The sequence below is a fragment of the Pseudorca crassidens genome, chromosome 3 (assembly GCF_039906515.1).
Source record: "Pseudorca crassidens isolate mPseCra1 chromosome 3, mPseCra1.hap1, whole genome shotgun sequence".
NCBI lineage: Eukaryota > Metazoa > Chordata > Mammalia > Artiodactyla > Delphinidae > Pseudorca > Pseudorca crassidens.
In genome coordinates this window covers 34070492-34092957 of record NC_090298.1, presented here as the reverse complement: position 1 = coordinate 34092957, position 22466 = coordinate 34070492, and the positions used below count along the sequence as shown (strand labels likewise).

At 38.2% G+C, this 22466-nt stretch overlaps 2 protein-coding genes and 1 long non-coding RNA gene across 9 annotated transcripts in view; 2 read left to right on the top strand and 1 right to left on the bottom strand.

Moving 5' to 3' along the window:
* Positions 1–7760, top strand: part of PRKAA1 (protein kinase AMP-activated catalytic subunit alpha 1) — a 46077-nt gene extending 38317 nt beyond the window's left edge. For 4 of the 6 annotated variants that reach the window (XM_067730582.1, XM_067730583.1, XM_067730585.1 and 1 more), the window contains 3 exons: positions 2092–2578; positions 2691–2817; positions 4858–7760. In XM_067730582.1, coding sequence (XP_067586683.1) covers positions 2092–2578; positions 2691–2817; positions 4858–5102 — 859 coding nt within the window. In that variant the 3' untranslated portion in view covers positions 5103–7760. Of the gene's footprint in view, positions 1–428; positions 449–642; positions 1779–2091; positions 2579–2690; positions 2818–4857 lie in introns of those variants that run through there. The other 2 variants (XM_067730586.1, XM_067730588.1) reach the window with 2 other exon arrangements.
* Positions 354–11049, bottom strand: LOC137221237 (uncharacterized). Its single transcript, XR_010941936.1, has 3 exons — positions 10898–11049; positions 4988–5037; positions 354–696 (listed from the first exon to the last, which is right to left on the bottom strand). It is a non-coding gene; the product is annotated as an uncharacterized lncRNA (long non-coding RNA).
* A 108-nt stretch (positions 11050–11157) lies between these two features.
* Positions 11158–22466, top strand: part of TTC33 (tetratricopeptide repeat domain 33) — a 32076-nt gene continuing 20767 nt past the window's right edge. Inside the window, exons 1-2 of one of the 2 annotated variants that reach the window (XM_067730589.1) lie at positions 11158–11331; positions 13881–14102. In XM_067730589.1, the coding sequence (XP_067586690.1) occupies positions 13882–14102 (221 nt within the window). In that variant the 5' untranslated portion in view covers positions 11158–11331; position 13881. The other variant, XM_067730590.1, reaches the window with a different exon arrangement.

Genomic DNA, 22466 nt, shown 5'->3' with positions numbered 1-22466 from the left:
CAGCGGCCATGGCTCACGGGCCCAGCCGCTCCGCGGCATGTGGGATCTTCCAGGACCGGGGCATGAACCCGTGTCCCCTGCATCGGCAGGTGGACTCTCAACCACTGCACCACCTGCGAAGCCCAGTGTATTACTTTTTAATTTAAAAAAAGAGCTAATAAAAAGGACCCTGGTTGGGTATTAGATTTGGTAGTGATTCTTTAAGATTTTCTATAGTATGCTTCATGTTTGACTTTTACATATTCTCATGGGGACTAATATTTTTTCATAGTAAATTTCTGTGTTGCTATTTGAGTTCTGATCTTATAAATTATCATATTTTTCCCTTTTGTTCATCTCAGGGAATGAGAAAATTTTGATTCAATGAATGACATGTTTGTTTTTGTAGTAGTATACATTGAATTACATATGAAATTACTGTTTTGTAGGTAAAAAAGTCCATCAATTTTACCAGTTGCATATGGTTCCACGGAATAGTTTAAATAAGGCAAAAGTGATGATGACAAATCTCCTTCTCAAATTTGGGCAGGTCATTTCTGATGAAGATTTTTTAAAAAACTGCAAACTTTGTTTCTTCTACCATCATTTTTCTTTCCTTTTTTTCCCTTATGGAAATTTCTCTTTTGGTCTTCTAACGGCTAGACAGCACACTTCTCTGAGATGGAGGGCGAAGGAAGAAAGAAATCAGACGTATATCTGGGAATAGTAAAGAAGAAAGCATTAGGATAATGAAGAAGAAAGAAAGATCATATGTAGAACTTAAAGCTTGATTCCTAAAATAGATAATTAATAAGGACCTACTGTATAGCACAGGGAACTCTACTCAATACTATGTAATGACTTATATGGGAAAAGAATCTAAAAAAGTGGATATATGTATATGTATAACTGGATTCACTGTGCTGTACGGCAGAAAGTAACACAACATTGTAAATCAACTATATTCCAATTAAAAAAAGAAGAAAAGAAAAAAGCTTCATTCCTTTCCATTTACTCCATATGCTGCAGACTAGCTAAAAAACAGACTGTGAGTGGCGGGGCATGACTTTACCACTAGAGGAGAAGGACTAGTCGTTCTGTAAAATTTATATTTCAGACTATCTTAGTGATAGCTTTTTCTTGTGTTTTACATGTTTTTTCCAATTTAAATGAAATATGTGACAATTGGAAAAGACTTAGAAAACACGAAAAAAATTAGAGAAGAGAATTAAAGTGATTTTTAATTCCATTACCCAGAATATAATCATTGTTCTTTTGGGTGTTTTCCTCTCTTAATATTTTTAGTTTTAGCATATTTTTTTTTACATAGTTCAAGTCAAAAATATCCTTTTATATATGAAGTTAGGAAATCCTCAGTTCCTTCATTAAAATAAGGGGATATTATCTTCACAGAGTTGTTTGAAAATGAGGTGAGATAATATATATGAAGTGTTTAGCCCAAAATCTACCACATAGTAAGCACTCAATGAATAACAGTTGTCTATTTTTGTTGTTGTTATATATTTTGTCACTTAACATTATATCCAAAGAGTATTATAATGAATCCACAGACTAATTTTGTTCTCTTTCTGAGCTGGAAATAACATGGTCTTTGCCATTGCCATTTGTTCCAAAACTTTGAAGTGTAGACACTTTGTTTCTGGTTGCTCCAGCAGTGTTTTCTCCCTCTTAAAATCAGAGGAAGGCTGGAGAATTTCCCTTAACATATACAATGAAATGTGAGCCAGAAGAGGAAAATCTCAGTTTTAAAAAAATGATAGGGCTTCCCTGGTGGCGCAGTGGTTGAGTGTCCGCCTGCCGATGCGGGGGACACGGGTTCGTGCCCCGGTCCGGGAAGATCCCACATGCCGCGGAGCGGCTGGGCCCGTGAGCTATGGCCGCTGAGCCTGCATGTCTGGAGCCTGTGCTCTGCAACGGGAGAGGCCACAACAGTGAGAGGCCCGCGTACCGCAAAAAAAAAAAATAATAATAATAATAATAATACAGTATGAGTATAAATATAAATGAATTCATATCCTAAATTCCCCCAAACTGTTACTTTCAGTCTCATCTCTCCTAGAAGTCCTTCTGACCCCTGCCATTTTCTCTCAGGGAACATGAATGGTTTAAACAGGACCTTCCAAAATATCTCTTTCCTGAGGATCCATCATATAGTTCAACCATGATTGATGATGAAGCCTTAAAAGAAGTATGTGAAAAATTTGAATGCTCAGAAGAGGAGGTTCTCAGCTGCCTTTATAACAGAAATCACCAGGACCCTTTGGCAGTTGCCTACCACCTCATAATAGACAACAGGAGAATAATGAATGAGGCCAAAGATTTTTACTTGGCAACAAGCCCACCAGATTCTTTTCTCGATGATCACCACTTGACCCGGCCCCATCCTGAAAGAGTACCATTCTTGGTTGCTGAAACACCAAGGGCACGCCATACCCTCGATGAATTAAATCCACAGAAATCCAAACACCAAGGTGTAAGGAAAGCAAAATGGCATTTGGGAATTAGAAGTCAAAGTCGCCCAAATGATATCATGGCAGAAGTTTGTAGAGCAATTAAACAACTGGATTATGAATGGAAGGTAAGAAAGAAAGAGCATTCTGATTATTAGCACATTTGACAAACCTGTAGTCTATATAATGTTTTCTAGAAGAATTCCTTTTGACTTTGTTTTTCTCCATACCATATGCTAGGTTGTAAACCCATATTATTTGCGTGTTCGAAGGAAGAATCCTGTGACAAGTACATTCTCCAAAATGAGTCTACAGTTATACCAAGTGGACAGTAGAACATACTTATTGGATTTCCGTAGTATTGATGGTATGTACGTCACACAGAACAACATAGATGACATATTAGACCTTTTTACCTAATTTGGCATTTTAGTAAATCTTTGATTCTTTTGAAGCTTCTTGAATTGTTCCTAGTAATTCAATAGCAAAAGAACATAGAATATAAGATTTTGTGCCTTTGTTGACGTGAACATTTGTGTATCTTGTGAATAGTTTATTGTCCTTTTAAGATTATCTTCTAAAATCCTTAAAGCCTGATACAGCCTGATCCTAAAGTGATAGTTCCTTCTACATTTCTGTTTTTTGTAGTTCATTTTGGTAAGATAAAATATTTTATTTAGAATAAATGTTGACTTCTAGTAAATGGTGCAAAATCATACCATGGTTTGAAATGTACATTAATTCAGGTCTCCCATGCATATACACTCTTTTTTTTTTTTTTGCGGTACGCGGGCCTCTCACTGTTGTGGCCTCTCCCGTCGCGGAGCACAGGCTCTGGACGCGCAGGCTCAGCGGCCATGGCCCATGGACCTAGCCGCTCCACGGCATGTGGGATCTTCCCGGACAGGGGCACGAACCCGTGTCCCCTGCATCGGCAGGCGGACTCTCAACCACTTCGCCACTAGGGAAGCCCCGACTCTTAAAACTAATTTACCTTATCTACTAAAAAGCCTGATGGAACACATTTGACTCATAATTCAAATAAATATCAATAATAATTCTACCCCAGCATTATGAAAGGCTATAGCTGTGTGTGTGTGTGTGTGTGTGTGTGTGTGTGTGTATATATAGAATATATATAATATATTATATATATAATATATATATATATATATATAATATATAGGTGGGTTCTCAACCACTGTGCCACCAGGAAAGCCTCCCAGAACCTTTAATTAAGTAGAAGTTTATGGCAATTCTTTATTGGCCAAATCAATTGAATTAAGATATGTTGCCACTTTTGTTCATTTAAGATTATATGGAATTATTAGATGAGATTTACCTGTGAATTTTTTGTCTTCTTTGTAAACTCAAAGATAGTACCTGCATAGTATCAGAAAGACATAGTTTTGAGCTATGATATGTTGGCTAAACCTGTTTGTCTATGTCTAGATGGTATTTTTCTTCTAACACTTACTAACACAGTCTGAGATACAGAATGGGTTTTATTTTTTTCCGTTGTATTTGGATTAAATTCATGAACCTTGGGGCTTCCCTGGTGGTGCAGCGGTTCAGAGTCCACCTGCCGATGCAGGGGACAGGGGTTCGTGCTCTGGTCCGGGAGGATCCCACATGCCGCGGAGCGGCTGGGCCGGTGAGCCATGGCCGCTGAGCCTGCGCGTCCGGAGCCTGTGCTCTGCAACGGGAGAGGCCGCAACAGTGAGAGGCCAGCGTACTGCCAAAAAAAAAAAAAAAAATCATGAATCTTAGATTTATTAGTACCTGGGTTTACCAATTGAACGGACATTTACTGTTTTTATATTGTGTTCCCAACTTAGGTTTTCCTTGATTTTTGTTCATTGGAATTGTTCTTTTATAAGATCTTAAATCAAATATGAAGACAAAGTGGGAGAATGAAGAGCACCAAGATGAGAGTAGGAGACTTGGGTTCTAGATTTACCTCTGTTCATTTGTCACTTAACTCTTAAGGGGTTTATGTTTTCTTATCAATAAAACGAGGAGTTAAATGAGATGATTTCCAGGGTTGAAATTTTAAGTGCATTTATTCTATGATTTTAATATAGAAAAATTGACTTTTATTGCTAGGGAATGATGTTTATTAAGCCTCATTATTAGTTTATTGGGCTCTCTTAATCCTGGATTGCAAGACTGATGAGTAGCCAAATATGTACCCAATCTTAATAAGTCATTAGGGGAATACATTGCTGTGTGTAAAAAAGGCAAGTGGCATAATACAGATTCATTGCTTCTATTTTAGGAGGTATTCAAAGTAAACATGCTCTTGATAGCTGGTCAGTGATCTCACTAAAAGAAGCAAATTAAATACTATTAAAATTTTCGGGAGGGTGTCATGGATTATAATAAATTGAATTTTCTTTTTACCCAGATGAAATTACTGAAGCCAAATCAGGGACTGCTACTCCACAGAGATCGGGCTCAGTTAGCAACTATCGAGCTTGCCAAAGGAATGATTCAGATGCTGAGGCTCAAGGAAAATCCTCAGAAGCTTCTCTTACCTCATCTGTAACGTCACTTGACTCTTCTCCTGTTGACTTAACTCCAAGACCTGGAAGTCACACAATAGAATTTTTTGAGATGTGTGCAAATCTAATTAAAATTCTTGCACAGTAAACCTAAAACTTTGCTTATTTCTTTGATAGCAATAAGCATGCATAATAAATCATAGCCAAATGCTTCCATTTATAATCAAGTTATACGGTTGGCCTTTTGGAATGCAGTTTGCACAGGGACTGGAACATGATTAATAGTTAAAAGCATAATGTGCAGAAATGAATTACGATAATTTTGTTCATTGTTCAGTAGGCATATAGAATAATATAATATACACAATGAATTATAGATCTCTCAGGCTCACTTGATTTTTGGCTATTTTATATTTAGTGTATACAGGGCTTTGTCAAATATTAATTTACCATAAAGGCCTTCATATATTAATTACATGTTGATGTGTTATATATTTGCTTCATAAATTTATTCAATAAATATTTGCCTAGAATCCCCAGAGAACTTTACAGGTGATTTTGTTTTCTGGGCTCCTTAAATAGCAAGTATCTTCAACAGTACGGACAGCCTGGATGATTCTTCCATATCCCCTCCTTAATATTCTTCTTATTCTGTAGTATATGGTAAGTCACCTTAAAGATATTGGACACATTTAAATTTTTTTCTTTCATTTGTTAAGTCCAAAAACACACAGAACTTATATATTCAGATACTCTAGGCACTAAGTTTAATTTTACAATTTGTCCCACTATATTCTGTACATAAATTGCTCTTTTTGTCACAAGAGCTGTGTTGCATATACTGTAAATAAATCATGCTGGTTTTGCCAATATCACAAAGTCCTCTGCTCATCATGTTAGTCAGTATTAAATGTATGCAAAAATTTCTAGTCATTCAATCATGTATCTTTTAAATTGATTCAGTGCATAGAACATGTCATGCAAACTATTTAAATGCTCAGATATGACTTTTTTTCCTAGACTTCATTATGGACATTTTTTAAAAGAAAAGTTGAAAGGCTGTAAGGTGATCACATGTGTATCTACCACTTAGATTCAACATTTGTTAACATTTTGCCATATATGCTTTATCTATATCTGTATATAGATACAGTTATATATATATATGTGTGTGTGTGTGTGTGTGTGTGTGTGCTTTTTTCCCCTGAACCATTTGGATTTTGCAGATATATTCATCACCCCTCAACACTTAAAGCATCTCCTAAAAAAATGATGACATTCTCCGAAAAAAACCCATAATACCATTAAAAATTAATAATTCTCTAATGCCATCTAATCATGCATATTTAGATTTCCCCTGTTGTACTACAAATTTATTTCAAACCAGGCTCCAATTAATGTTTATACATTGCATTTGGTGTCTCCTTCATCAGCTATTACTTTATTATTGTTTTGATAAAATATGGAACAGATCAGTTAGTTCTTCTAAATAGTAACATTTGCTTTGGATTTTAATTACTTTTTAAAAAGTAGCATTATGGAAACTGCCTAAAGTTGCTTAATCTTCCTAAGAACTCTGATTTATATTTTCTTTCTCTTGCTCTTAGTATAATGCATTACATAATAGGTGTAAGAAAAAAATTTAGTCACCTCAGATAAAATTCGTATCATGTGTATAGTAATAAAAAATTACTGTGTCACCCATAATTGCCTTATACTATATTTTAACTTCAAGAAGAATTTTTTGGTGTTATTTTTCCATTGCAATGAAACTATCTTTTTTTCTCTTTTAAGACTCTTTGTATTGTAGTTTTGTTTTTGGCACCTCTGTAACCAGATGATAATGTACTCAAATGTCATGATAGCTCGCATAGTTACTGTAGTTGTAGATTTGGCTCCAGTACCCCTAGAAACATGCACTGAATTCAAAAGAAAAACCTTGCTTCCTTTTGTCCAGGGCTTATTCTATTCAACTTAGAATCTGAAAGCTGTATACAATTATAGGAGTTCCATTTAAATATAAGTTCAAACTGTATTTATAACGTGTATGTGGCCCTCTGTTTTGAGGATATTGACTTCATGTAGGCTCTAAATGCAGCATTATGTTCCTAATGTTAAGAACAGAAGACTGTATTTTTAAAGCTACAGATTTGTATATAGAACTAAGACATCGTTGTAATGTCTCTATAACCTGTTGTGGGGAGCAGGGAAAAAAAGAGGAACCAATTAAATAGGACCTTCTAAAAATTGTTAATTTTGTAAACTGCTTCTTTTAAGTTATTGTGGTTCCTTTTAGTTACTGAGTTTTATTTTGAAGATATTTAAATATTGCACTTGTACAAATAGTATAATAAATGCACAGACTATTGCAGTAAATTCTTTTTTTAAGCTGGGATATTTGAAATGACAACTTTTGGTTGAGTATGTCAAGGTTGCATCAGAATTTTCAGAAATTTACTGTGGTTTGCAAATTCTTACTAATTGAAGATGTAAGGGAGTCAATGCAAATGATTTTTAATCTTTTTTTATTATCTTTTCAGCAATTTATATTTTTTGTGATTTTATGCAACCATATTTTTACTTTGTCTTGACAACTGAAAGATGTATAAGGTTTTTGCCAGAAATGTACTGTATACATAGTTTTAAATATAACAGATTTTACTGATATGTAAAATTTTTGCCATTAAAATAAATGATTTCTCACTGAGAGGAACTTTTCTACCAGGTTGGGGGATATGGGAGCTTAATATATCATATCTAATTTAAAATAATTTCACTGAAATAAACTCCATTGCTTTTACTTTGATTATATTTTTTCTTTGGATGGTTCTGTAGTTTTTCAGAGTTTTAAATGATTTTGTACAAAAAGTCCTGCCCTCTCACCCTGCCCCCCCCCCCCCTACTTTTTGACCTTGTAGTGATACCATTCACACTGAATTAATGACTGGTGGACTATGGGTGGATGTAGAACTCCATGAACCTTTGGAATGAAAGAAAAAAAATGTATTTAAATCTTTTCCCTTTAACTCCTTCCATCTCCCCCATCCACAACAGAAATCATATTTTCTTCGTGAGTTCTCTTCACTAGATGAATGAAAGTCCACATAAAACATAACTATAAATTGGTAGTATGGTAGAAATCAATCTTTGTGGTACAATATTTCTGAGACTTGTTCATGTATGTCTTGACCAGAGTATATTTAAGGATACAATTTCAAATACTTTGATTTGGAAAACGGATAATAAAGAAAAACATCATTTTTCATCGGCTTACAATGTGCTTAACTTTTTTAACTTCTGGGAAAACTACATGGAAAAAAAAAGGCACTTGTTATGGCTGACCATCTGTGCACTTTTTAAACAATGTGCCTAAAGTATAGTGCTTGAACAGATTTTAGCACTTAAACGTGGTGATTTTTGTCTCATCTAAATTAGTGAGTTTTTGTTTCATCTAAAAATTAACCACCTGAACAAAATATTAAGTTATATACAATAAAAATCAGAGCAATTATCTTTGGCTGCTAACATTAGATTTGGTTAGTATTCCACTCCTGTTAGAATTCAATCAGTATGAAATCTTATACGGCGTTGTTGGCAGGGCTTGTGTTAGATTGCTGACATTCTGAATCCTTAAAATAGCTTGATAATTTTAACAGAACACAGTACTAGACTGTTATGAACAGCACATAGATTGTTCTTTTAGGGAACTTAATTACTCTTAAGTAACCTGACTGAACAAAATTGTACAAGAAATTCTCTTGTCTGAAAAATAGTTATTGAACTGTTGTATTTATTGTAAACAAATGGGCTGTTCTATTTATTGTGGATGACAATAAACGTTAACTATGACAAATGTAGAGGATTTCTAGCAACTTGGAAGATGATCATGTTGTCTATACAGACAGCATGGGAAATTATCAAATATATAAATAGATGCATTATGATCACAGACCAAAGTAAGTAGGAAAGTGGTGGGTGAAGTGTGAAAACTTAGTGTTGGAGGTCGCCTTTACTAGGGTAGAGTGGATCAAGATTAAGTTATTTGAGAGATTTAGGAAAGACTCCTTTTAGAAAGGGGTACGGCTTCGAGCACCGTTTAATTATTTTACTCTGCAAACTATATCCCCTCATAAGGCAACTATGAACCAAGCACTATGAATGTGACCATAAGGCATAAATCCTGCTCTGAATGCCTTGTTAGGGAGATATATATTTTTTAAAGAGTTTTATAGAGGTATAACATATACAGAAAAGTGCACAAATCATAAAATATTTGGCTTGATGTATTTTCAGTGTTTTAGGTTTGCAATGAACATGGCCATGTAAACCTCTAACCCAGATGAAGTAACATTGCCATCACCTTAGTAGTGTCTTTTTTATTAATATCAGAAGTGATATAATATCAGAAGTGGTATACTATCACTTCTGCCCTATCCTACAGGCCACACAGAACAATCCTGGTATGATGTAGGAAGGAACTACACAAGAGTATGAATGCCAGGATTAGAGATCATAGGTGGCTATCTTGGAGGTTGGCTACCATAATTGCGTATTGCTCATTTTGAAAAAACTGGTTCACTTCCACAGTTCTTACCGATGTTGAAACATTTAATTCAACAATATAAATAAAAATCGCATCTGATACCACCACTGATCTCACTGGAAAAATCTGAAAGTACTGGGAAGCTGGCAAGCTCCCTGTGGCAAATACATGTTTTCCAGAATGATGATTTTTGCTTAAATTCTTGAATTTTATCATTGGTAACTGTCGATTGTTTTCCTTGATGTAACAGGCTCCCTTTGTTCATTTTCACGAAAAGGCCTGTCAGACCCAAGCCTGAAAACCAGCAGGGGTGTAAGCCCTTCTAAGTAAAAACTGTATTCCACAAAAAAAGCATCTACTTCAGTTTATAAAGCAATTTCACGAGTGCTTTTATCTTGAGACATCATACTTCAATATACAGCAAAAGTACTTTGTACCTCCCATTTTTGTCACACAATATTAAAAAAAAATGTGTGTACTCAAGGGTCATTTTAATAAAATAATTTTTACTGCTTCGTCAAGGACATTGAGGGACTGCCTCTTCTTTTTCTTACAATGAGTGTGTACAGTGGTGGAGAATACAATGACTACTAGTACAGCTTGGTAGCATTGCCCTGATTCGGGCTGAGGTGCCAGTGGTTTTAGCCACCATTGCTTTTGCACTCTAAGTGCAAATGTCAACATTGTGAAAAAGGTAAATGACGTCTTCATGTTAGTATGAAAATAGGGATAGTTTTGACTTTAAAAGGATCTTGACGACCCTCAGGTCTGAGGATCACCTTTGGAGAATCCTTGCTTCCTATCAGTGGTTCTCAATGGGGTAGGGGTGGGGTGGGGGTGGGGGTGGGGGGGTCCATCTTTTCCCAGGGACATTTTCTCATGTCTGGAGACATTTTTGCTTGTCACAGCTGGTGGGGTGGGAGTGGATGCTAATGGCATCCAGTGGGTAGAGCCCAGGGATGCCGCTAAACACTCTGCCCTGCACAGGAGAGGCCCCCTTCTCCCAACAAAGAATCATCCCGTTGGAAAAGCTACAGCCTTGAGGTTGAGAAAACTGGTCTACAAAAATGATCCACAGCGACATTAAGAAATCAAAACGATCTTAATTTTTCAATTTCCTAAACACTTCCCCGTATTACATGTCCCCACTTTTTTAAAATTTTCAAGACAGCTACTTTCGGGCCATAATTTTTTCTTCTTTAGAGAAATTGAGTCCAACTTTTTGCGGGTTTTTTTCCCCAACGGTTGAGCCACGGCCGTACCCTTTTTCAGTCGGGTTTGCCTCTGTCTTCAGCGTCTGGACGACCTCATCAACTAGGTTGTAAAGTCCTTTAGGGAGAGTCGTGAGTCAATGCTCTGGATTCCCCCCAAATCGTTTTCCCGGGCCTCTTCTCCTTTACCTGCTGACTGGATGGACCTCGTGGTACCGCCAGGGCTGTCCTCTCCGCGCGCACTCAGCCGGCGCAGCCGTAGCTTTCCGCGCTGCCGAGTTGTGGGCGCCCACGCGCCGACGCTCTCGTCTGCCGCTAGAGGGCGCTCCTTGCCCGGGAGGCCCGGACTACCAGCCTTGGAGGGTAATAATGGGGTGGGGGCGGCCGCAGTGACTTCTGGGATTTGTGGTCCCGGGGAAAGGATTACGGAAGAGAAAAGCGCTGAGTCGCCTCTTCCCTGCCAGCTTCTCTGGACTGTTCGCACGCCCCATATCGGGCAACCCCTATCTTGGGACACCCTGCACCTACGGCAAGCAGGCAGGAGGTCAGGCGCGGTAATTTCCGTTTCCGGTGGGCAAAGGGCAAGCGGAATGTAAACACGGGACCCGGGGAGTGGTCATCAGGTAACAGGGGTTACGGGTCTGTGGTGGAAGCGGGAGGAAGTTGAGGAAAGCGAGGCTGGTGGGTCTTGGGGTAACGGGAGAAAGGAGCTTCAGAAGTCGGAGTTGAGGCCCACCGCGGGTGTGGCAGAGGCTGGACGCTAAGGTTGGTCACTAGGGACCAGCAAGTCTGAGGATCGGGCCCTCCCTGGCACCCGTTCTGAGGCGGGCGGTGCGGCTTTGACCCGTCCTGAGCGGCGGGAGGAGCGGAAGCGAGCTGGCTTTGCCCCCAGCGTGGCAGGGGCCCGCGGCTGCGGGCGGGGCTGTGAACTCGCGGGTGACGTCCTGAGCAGCCTTTATGAACTTCGCTCTTCTTTACTGTTGTGCAAAATGAGGGGAAATCGCTAATGCTGTTTTCTCCTGTGCGGTAACATTTTCGGGTAAATCGGTTCTTGAATTCCTCACCTCTGACTACATCCCTGTACCCGGAAGGATGCTGTTTTCATTACCTGTTTGTGTTCATCAGGTTTCTCGTCTTGGGTGCTGCATTTTACGTCTCAGTGAAGAGAAGCGTTCTCTAGCTTGTGGCAGGGTATAATGTCTGTATTATTCGTTCCCACACTTCTTGGTCCCTCACATTGCCAACTTGGAAACTTGAAGCCAGAAAACGTAATCATCCTCATCCTTGTCTCCTTTAGGGACAGTCATAAATACAAGACTTCTTTCTTATCTTGACTTATTTTGTTATCTCGTGAGACCTTCCTAACGATTCATTCTCTCATGTTGTTCTCTTTCTGGGCCTCCGAACTTGTGTTCCTTAGTAACAACACTTACATTTTCAGTCATTTCTTGGTTCTTTCCCTAAGTTACTTGCAGTCATCTTTAAACAGAGGAAACTCATTCTTCTCTATTATAATGGGTCTGGGGAGAGAGTTTGGCGTTGTCCTGATTCCCTAGTATAGCTTATAATCCATTACTCCTACAGGCTTTTCTAGAAATCTCTGCTCCTGTGGAAAGCATGTGGTTACCCGTGTCAACCTGTACATTTCTTGATTGCTGTAATTTATTGGCACTTTGTCATATTCATTAAGAACTTAGGTACATGACCCACAATTTTCTTACCCCTCCAAAATCTGCCATTATCTTGGGCCTTTCCACATTAGTGACCTCATAGCCAACCTCAGTTTTTTTGTCTCCTTCATTCTAGTGGTTACTTATACTTTACTGCAGCATGTGTATCAGTGATAAAGATCTTGGTATCTGCTAGAACTTACTTGCTATTTCATTTCTCTCCCTCCCTTACTGCCACAATGCCCATTCTTTGATAGTTTTATGGAGACCTCTGGTTCATTGCTTTTCCTTATCTCGATAGTTGATCAGTCAGTTGATCATAATCTTCTTGGCGTTATAGGCTCCTTTAAGAATGGAATGAAAGCTTAGAGACTCTTGTGCAGATTGCACACAAGCATATAAAAATGTATGTAGAATTCCAAGGGTTTCTCAGTATCTTTAAACCCATCCATGTAACTAGCAAGAGCTCTCGATCCCTCAGCAAATCCCTTCTCTAAATAAATATTTGTTCAATTCTTCCAGGGTTTCCTTTAACTTTGTTCCATTAGTTATGCTGTCTTGCTTAGCCCTTACATTTGTATATTATTGCAGATTTACAAAATAGTTTAACATTTCTTATCATTCTGATTAACCCTATAGTTCTGTGAATTAAGTCATTTCCTAAGTTTGAATCTTTCAGAAACTTTTTATGGAAAATTTCAAACATATATAAAAGGAGAGAGGAAAGTACAGAGAATCCTGTGTACTCACCACCTAATTTCATCGCTTATCAACTCAAAGCAATCTTTTTATCTAAATCTCTCTTCTATTGCACTCCCCACTCCCACTGATTACTTTGAAGCAATTCCTAGATATCGTGTAATTTCATGTAAAATATTTTAATATGTATTCCTAAAAGATAAGCACTCTTTTTGTCAACATAATCGCAATACTGTTATACCAAAAAAAAAGGAGGAACTTCTTAATATTATCAAATATGAAATCATTGTTCTGATTTCCCCTATTACGTTGTAAAGGTTTCCTCCCCATTGGCTTGTTTGAACCTGTAGCTAAGCAAGCTCCACACATTATATTTGATTTGTGTGTTTCTTAAGTCTCACTTTTCTTTTTTTCTTGAAGAAACCTGGCAGTTATTTCTTGAAGAAGCCAGTTTTTTCTTTAGTTTCTGTGTCTTGCTGTCTGCATCTCTGACATCTTATTTAGCATGCTCATCTGTATCCCATATTTCTTGTAAACTGGTAGAGGTTTGATCTGATTGAGCTTTAACTTTTGGCAGAAGTACTTCATGGATGCTGCGTCACTTCCATCAGGAGATACAATTGTGGACTTGTCTTTATGATGTTAGCAGCCTTCAGTGATTATTGCCTAGATCCACTATTTTAATTAGGGGTCAAAAAATGATGACAGTCTAATCCTATTATCCTTTCTTTACCTATTTGTTGGAATACTTCTATAAAAGGCCAAGTTTGAAATTTAAAGCTCTTTCCTTGTCATTTTTCCAGAATGGCTTCCTTTGGATGGAAAAGGAAGATTGGTGAGAAGGTCTCAAAGGTCACTTCCCAGCAGTTTGAAGCTGAAGCTGCTGATGAGAAGGATGCAGTTGAGAATGATGAAGGGAACTGGCTTCATGCCGTTAAACGGAGGAAAGAAATTCTCCTTGAAGGCTGTGCTGAGAAGAGTAAACAGCTGAAGGACGAAGGAGCCACTTTGGCTGAAAATAAAAGGTATGTTTTTAGAGTTTTCTTTTCGAGAACAGTTTTGGCCTTTGGTAGGACAGAATACTCCTCAGATCATCCAGAGATCTACAGTCAGGCCTTTGTGCCTTTGACTGGTATCTCCCTTGTGGTGCTGAAGAGTTTGAGAAATTAAAAGTAGTGCTGAACAAGAAGCGCTTTTTAAAAATTATTTTCTTTGTTCTTTATCTTCTTTTTTCTTTCTTTTTTTTTTCTGTTGGTAAGGATGGTTATAAGATTCCTGTTTATCATTTTTGTCATAATTGAGTCAAAGTTGAGGAACCAGCATTTTTGTTTCTAGGCATGTTATTATTTTTGATTCTGGGAGTAATCTTATTAACTCATTGTAATATAAAACATAAAATAATGCTTAAGCTATAATATATTAGCACCTCAAATTGGGAGTGAATGGTAGACAATAAATCAAGGACAACTAACAGCTTAATGGCCTAATGTTAGATTGTGAATTCTCATTTGCAGTGTTTTAGGCAAAGATTTTTCTCTTGTAGAACTTTGCAAGATTGGCCATTCTGTCTTAGTCAGAAGAAAACCAACTATAAATTTTCCACGTTTATGAAATCATTTTCAGAACATCCATAAAACATCTTTAGAAATTCCTGTAAATGCCTGTTAAAAGTTCATTAACTTTGTTGTTTTTATCTTTTTCTCTAGACCAGACTAGTGTGTAGAAGGGAAAAGCTATTCAGTTATTGCCATGGGATTCCCTATGAATTTCCTGTGGTAGATGAGAGATACCAACTTTGTGTATAAACAAAATAACTCATTTTTTTTTCCTGCATGTCAAAACACTGAGTCATTTCACTGAAATCAGCTGGATTGGATGCTTTATTTTGAATGGAGAACACTGTGAGATGATTAAGTTTTTTAGCTATTTAGCACTTGTTTTGGAGTAATGTATACACAGCTTTAAAAGATAACAGAATTAAAGGAATCTGGTAGAAATGAGTCGTTCGGCTACTCTAAGCCAAAAATAAATAGAAATAATGGTTTAAAAATATCTAAGAGAATATTCAATTGATTGAAAGTAATATAAGGAATAGGAAATAATATAAGGAAGAATAGTGAAGTTAAATTAAGAAAAATAAAACTCAGTCCCTGTCTTCCAAATCAACTTTATCTTAAACCACCATCATTTTCTCTACATTTTTAGCCACATTGGTCTTCCCTGTGTTTTTGAACACAGTTCTTAATACAACTTTGTCTTATGACTCCATCTGAAAAGCTCTTATTTCCTGTGTTCTGATGTCTGTCGTCTTGTCCTTCAGATCTCTGCTCACATGTCCTCTTCTCAGCAAACCTCTCCCTGACTACCCAGCAACCCCGTACTCCCTCTTCCTCCATTACATCAGCCTTTTTTTATTGTTTCTTAAATATTTATTTATTTATTTGACTGCATTGGGTCTTAGTTGCGGCTCGTGGACTTCTCTAGTTGTGTCGCGTGGGCTTCTCTCTAGTTGTGGCGTGTGGGCTTAGTTGACCTGCAGCATGTGGGATCTTAGTTCCCTGACCAGAGATCGAACATGCGTCCCTTGCATTGGAAGGCCGATTCTTAACCACTGGACTACCAGGGAAGTCATGTTTTTGTTGTTGTTGTTGTTTTTTAAAATTTTTAAACTTCTAGGACTTCCCTGGTGGTCCAATGGTTAAGCCTCTGCTCTTCCACTGCAGGGGGTACTGGTTCGATCCCTGGTCAGGGAAGTAAGCTCGCACATGCCGTATGGTGTGGCCAAGTAAAAAAAAGAAAGAATTTTGAACTTCTATTTTGTGATTAGGTGAAAGGAATACTAGTCAAATAAACCTTACAAATGAATGAAAAATAAAATTCTTTACTCATGTGTATGTTTCTAAATCTGTGTTTCAAAGGATATCATTAAGTTGATCTCAACTATGGTGACAGATCAGGAAGTAAATTAGTCGCTAGGGTGGCAGTTATTGGTTCAGGAACAGTATTAGACATTTATTGATGTACCAATGTGTATTAAATGAGTCAACTTTTAAGAAATGTGTAATGTCATCATTAAAATATAACATCACATAACCATTCATCCATCCATCCTTCTTTAAAAATAACATTCAAAGAGAGGTAAGCTGTATTATCAGACTTTAAGGAGCTCAGCCTTTGGTAAGATGCACAGAATACAGATAATTATCAATACATTGCAGAGTAGTGTATGCAGTAAGACAGGTTAGTTCATACAGAATATTTCAGAATCACAGGGAATGGAGCCACCAGTTCTGTCTGGTATATCAAGGAAGTTCTGACAGATAAGTTCAATCTTCAGCTGGGCTTCAAAGAAGGAGTAGTACTTTGCCAAACCAATAGTGGTGGGAAGCATTTCAAGAAAGTGGGAACAGAATATGGAAATGCAAAGAATTTTCCTAAACATGCAAAAGAAATTGTTTTACATGTTTAGGAAGATTCTACCAACTTCGTGTTTCTGGAGCAAAGAAATACAGATAAGTTTGCAGCAAATACTGCTGAAGAAAAAAAACTAGACTGTGATCTCTTTATATGCAACAGTAAGACCCTTTTCATTATATTCTATTGGCAATGGTGAAAAGTAATTTTATGACTTTAACAAAGTAATGAAAAACCACAGTCACATCAGCATATTAAATTTTCTTATAGTATTTCTCCCTTTTTGAAGTTACCTTATACGCTTATTTAGTTGTTTATATTTAGTTGTCTTTCTTCTGTAGAAATGTAAGCTCCAGGAATGTAGGGACTTTGTCTAGACAGACTTTTGTCCTGTGCCTTCAGCTCTTAGACCAATTTGTGGCACTTCCCAGGCCCTCAGTAAATATTTATTGAATATTTATAAGGCTGCTGTGTTTTGCTATATTATGGCTAAATAGGTTTTTGTGGATTAACTACCATATATTGCATTGTACTATAGGAATATATATTTCAAACTCCAGATTAGAACACAGTATTCTGGAACATATTTTATTTCATATCCCAACCACAAAGGACCTTTGGGAATAGAATTTTCCTATCTGTATGAGAATATGACACTTGAAAATTATTGTTCTTTTCTGAGTCTTATTCCTTTCCCTATAACCTATGATGGTAAGGACTAAGTAATAAAATACGGAACAGCTTTGAACTTGGAATGAGTAATAATCCTTAGAATGGTAGAGAAGTAGGGATGCCCCTGGAGGAATTGCTAAAGAAGGAGAGAGGGAGGAGGGAACATCTTCTACTTCCGGGGATGCATTCTTTTGCCTCCTTGTGATTTTCTTCATTTTTGCCCTCAAGATTCTCTTATTTAGTTTTATTTAGCACCGAGAGAGTTTTCTGAACACATTGACTATGCATGATCCAAGTGTGTTAATGTCAGCCTTCCTCCAAAGGAGGCATAGTTCTTGAGCATCAGAGTCTCCTGTTGTCCATTTTATTTCGTTAGTAAGAAACTATAACTGCTCTTAGAAAAATTTGGTTTGCAATGGAATGGTTTTTAAATTCTGAAGTTCTACCTTGTAGTATTCATGATTCTTTGTAACAGAAGACTAGTTTACTTTTCTACGCAAGCCCTAAGTAATGTTGGTGCCTTATAGAGACAGTATAGTAAGTCTAGTGGTTACGAGTGGGGATTTTGAAGTTATTTTAACTCCATTCAGATCCTAGTTTTATCATTTATATCTGTATAAACTTGGGGCACATTCTTAACCTTTCAAGGGTCAATTTCTAGTTTCCTTATATTAAAATGGTGACACTTACCTCATAGACTATTGGGGTGTTAAAGAGCAAGTCCATGTAAAAGAGCTTAGCATGCCACCTAGCACCTAGTAAGCACTCAGTAAATATACTTTAGGTAATTTATTTTAAGATTTTATATGTGATTGGTAGATTTCATGCAGTATTAAAGGTTTTTTTTTTATAAGTTATTTTGTTCAAACAGCTTTTTCTTGAATTAATTCTAACTAGGATATATATTCTCAAGAATCACAATGTGGGTCCCAGCTTTGATATGTTGGCTTTTAAGGTTTCAACCACTAGATGGTGATATTTGATTGTGTAGCTAAGTGGTTTCATTTTTTCTTGTGAGTATTAGTATGTGTGTGAAGCTAGAATATAATTAGAATTTACCATGAATTTTGTTCCTTGTCTAGAAAAGCATACTTACCAATGTGAACCTGAAGGTGACCTGGCTGTGTGAAACACATTCTGTTGAGTGCCAACCTGAATATATTTAATGACTGTGATCTTGCCTCTTATTCTTTGGAAGAGAATAGATGCAGTCAGTGTAGAATGCCTTTATTTTCTCACCACCACATCTCCTAATCTGAGTGCATCTGCATCCAAGCCATCTGCGTTCACTGTGTTGTAATGAAGTGCCCCTTCTTTTTTCAAAGGCCCACCCCTCCGCTTGTGCACTAGACTTCATCTCTCTTGCCTTTTCAGGAATATTGTTCCTAAAACCCCCTTTCATTTGGATGTCATCTGTTGTCTTCTCTCTCCCTCTCTCTTTTTTTACCCTTTTTTTACTGAATTATAATTGATGTACAATATTATATAAGTTACAGGTGTACAATATAGTGATTCACAAGTTTTGAAGGTTATACTCCATTTGTTATTATAAAATAATGGCTGTATTCCCTGTGTTGTATACATAATAGTTTGTACCTTCTATTCCCCTACGCCTTATTGCCCCCCCCACCCCCCCACCCCGGCTCCCTCTCACTGGTACACAAACATACCCTGATAGCATCCATTTGAAAACATTCCCTTGACTCCACACACCCTACCATTTCTTTGCTCCCTCTTCACAACAAACTCCATTTCTTTTTTTTTTTTTTTTTGCGGTATGCGGGCCTCTCACTGCTGTGGCGTCTCCCGTTGCGGAGCACAAGCTCCGGACACGCAGGCTCAGCGGCCATGGCCCACGGGCCCAGCCGCTCCACGGCATGTGGGATCCTCCCGGACCAGGGCACGAACCCGTGTCCCCCGCATCGGCAGGCGGACTCCCAACTGCCGCGCCACCAGGGAAGCCCCCAAACTCCATTTCTTGATGAATCATCCTCTCAGTCCATTCCAGTCAAGTTGCTGTCCCCACTAATCCACTTCTAAAGGTTGTTGATGACCTCCATGTTGTCAAACCCCGTCTTCATGTCTTGGTTCTCATTTAGTGTGCCTCTTGGTATTCAACACAGCTGAGCACTCCCTTCTTAAATATATTGCCCTGTAATCTGCAACACCACACTCTCATGAGTTTCCTTTTGTCTCAGTGTCCACTGCTTGTTAATCTTCTTTGCTTGCTGTTTTCTTTTGCTCATTTTCATTTTCTTTGCTCATTTTCATTTCATTTTCTAAATATTAGTGAGCCACTTTTAACATCAAAAGCCAGGAGTCATCTCTGCTGGTTTATGTGCCATTCCAGAGCTAATCAGCCCCACTCACCTCCAAAACCCCCCCCTTGAGACAGCTCATGGTATTCTTTTTTTTAATGTGTTTTTAAAATTGAAGTGTAGTTGATTTACAATGTTGTGTTAGTTTCAGGAATACAGCAAAGTTATTCAGTTTATATATATATATTTTTTTTTTCAGATTATTTTTCATTATAGGTTCTTACAAATATTCTTATTACCATAAAGTCCTGGCAGCTGCTGCTGTCAGCACAGACCAGAGAGCCCCTATGTACGGTGCTAACTGATAATGAAAGACCATCACACCTTGACACTGGCCAGGTTGGACCTATAGGTGCTTTAGAGGCACTGGGTCACACACCCAGAAGTGTGAGTGGGTTAAAGCCTTGTGGGGCTGACTTTGATCTAGGTGAGACAGGATATGGGAGGGAGGCTGCAGATAAATTCTTTTTCCTCCTTTCCCCACTGGACTGTTTCCAATACAAAGAGGTTTCATACTGTCTCTGAAGAAGTTCTACAATATTAACAATCATCTGTGTTTGTTTTGAAGCTGTTGTCAGCTTAACATATGCCTTATATTTATTCTCCCTCCTTCCTGCCTCACTTCTCTTTCTTTTTTTTTTTCTCCCTTGGATCCTACTCCCCACACAGTGGTAGCCTATAAGCTTAGGCCTCAGGCTTTATTTCCCAGGTAACCCAAGCTAAGATTTCATCCTGGATTCCTTTCTTTTTTTCACTCCTCATATCCAATCCAAGTTGAGATGATTTTACTTTTTAATATATTCCAAATCACTTTTATCCTCCCTTCTGTTTTCATGGCTGTCATCCTAGTCTAATCTACCAGCAGCTCTTAACCTAGGTTACTCTGGTAGTCTCCTAACTAACAGGCCTCCCTGTGCTCATTCTTATACCCCTACAGTTCATTCTCCTCCCCCGGGCCTGACTGATCTTTTCAAAATGTAAAGCAATTCATGTCTCTGTGTTGCATGGAAACTTCATCACTCATACAGTGAAATCCACACTCACAGCTACGGGCTACTAGTTTCATGATCATGGCTTTGGACTACCTCTCTGGCCTCGCAATCCCCTTCCTCCTTCTTTTATAGCCATGCTCGTTTTCTTTTCTTGCCTCAAAAAATGGGGTGTTTGATCCTGCCTTGGGCTCTTCCTTTGTCTGGAATGAACTTTTCCAGGTTTTCCATTGGCTGGCTGCTTTTTGTCATTCAGCTCTCAGCTCAGATGCCTTCCCAGAGAGACCTTTTCTGACCATGCATTCACCCCCATCACATCCGTCCATGTGTTTTTCATCATGGCACTTAACCATGTTTTAACTTATGTTTGTTGCCTTTCTGTGCCTTCTTCACACACATATACAGTCTAGAATGTAAGCTCTAGAAGAGTAGTAGGGTCCTTTTATATCTTATTGAATGCTGCATCCTCAGTACCTAGAATACTACCTAACCCAGAGTAGTATTCTGCTCTGGTGCTCAATAAACGTTTATTAAGTGAATAAGCTGGTAACTGTATAGCTCATTAAACTTGATGCTACAGTAAATTACAGACATAATTGGGAGCAAAGTAGCTAAACACCTTGATATTTCTATCTGGTGGTAAGCGTGCTGACTTATTTGGCTTAATCACCAGCTGTTCTTTCTTTTTTTTTTTAATTTATTAAAAAAATTTTTTAACATCTTTATTGGAGTATAATTGCTTTACAATGGTGTGTTAGTTTCTGCTTTATAACAAAGCGAATCAGCAGCTATACATATACATATATCCCCATATCTCCTCCCTCTTGCATCTCCCTCCCACCCTCCCTATTCCACCCCTCTAGGTGGTCACAAAGTCAGCTCAGTGCTTTGTGACCAGCTGTTCTTTACCTCAATGTAGGGTATTATCTCACCCCACCCTTGGGCAGTCCCTGGAACTATTCCCTCTGCTTCCTTCTTTGTGCTAGTTTGGTTGCATACTGTTAAGGTTGTCTTTAAATTGGCTGAATCAGACTTTGGTCACTTATTAACCACAGTGACTTTAAACCAAGTTTTTATCTTTTAATGTTTCCTATCCAGCAGCTGCAGTAGGGCTATGCCTGTTCGGTCTGTTCCAAACCAAATTTGAATTAAGAGATATGCTGTGGAGCTTACGAGAGACCATTGATTTATTAGGTGCCAAGTTTACTGTGATCCAAAAGTGGAGGAACTAGATGGTGCTACCTTTTATTTGTAGGCCAGGAGAAGTAAATCAAAGAGGAAATGAGAAATGAGGGAGGGGAGGGAATTCACCAAGCCGACAGTAGTGAAGTAAATGCCCACCAGTTCTTGCTTCTCTTTAGCCAGTGGAAAGCAGCTCACTTGTTCCTTTAAACCTTTGTATGCCTTGGTGAACAAAGCACGTTTCATTTGGCAGTGTCTCTGCTAACAGCAGTGGCTATGTTTTCAAAACCAAAACAGTGCAACAGGAAGAGGACATTTTTCTTTTTGCCTCAGATCTGTGTATTTGCACAGGTTTGCACATGTGTGTTTGTACGTGTGGGCATGTTTGCATGCCTGCCTAATGAAAAGAGAAAACAGAACTAGGGATGGTCAGTGTCATCTTGAACTTCTTGGTTTATTTTGTACTTTGGGACAACTTAAACTTAGGTGCGTAAGCAGCTTTGTGGCAGTGTGTGGATGAGCCGGCCTGATTCTCAGGAATAATGCTCTTGGCATCTTGGGCAGGACAGTGTCTTGTGCAGGATTGCCTTTTGCCTTGCAGGATGTTAACATCCCTGACCCCCTGCCACTAGTGCCTCCAAGTCTTTGACAACTGAAAAGTCCTCTATAAATTGCCATACATGCCCTCCATGGGGTGATAACTGCCCCTGGTTGAGTTAGGCAGAAAATAGGACTGAAAGAAAAAAGGGCATTTGACAAATGTGGCAGTTTAACAGTGGTTGGCCCAAGTAGAGTAGGTGTTGGCAAACCTTAG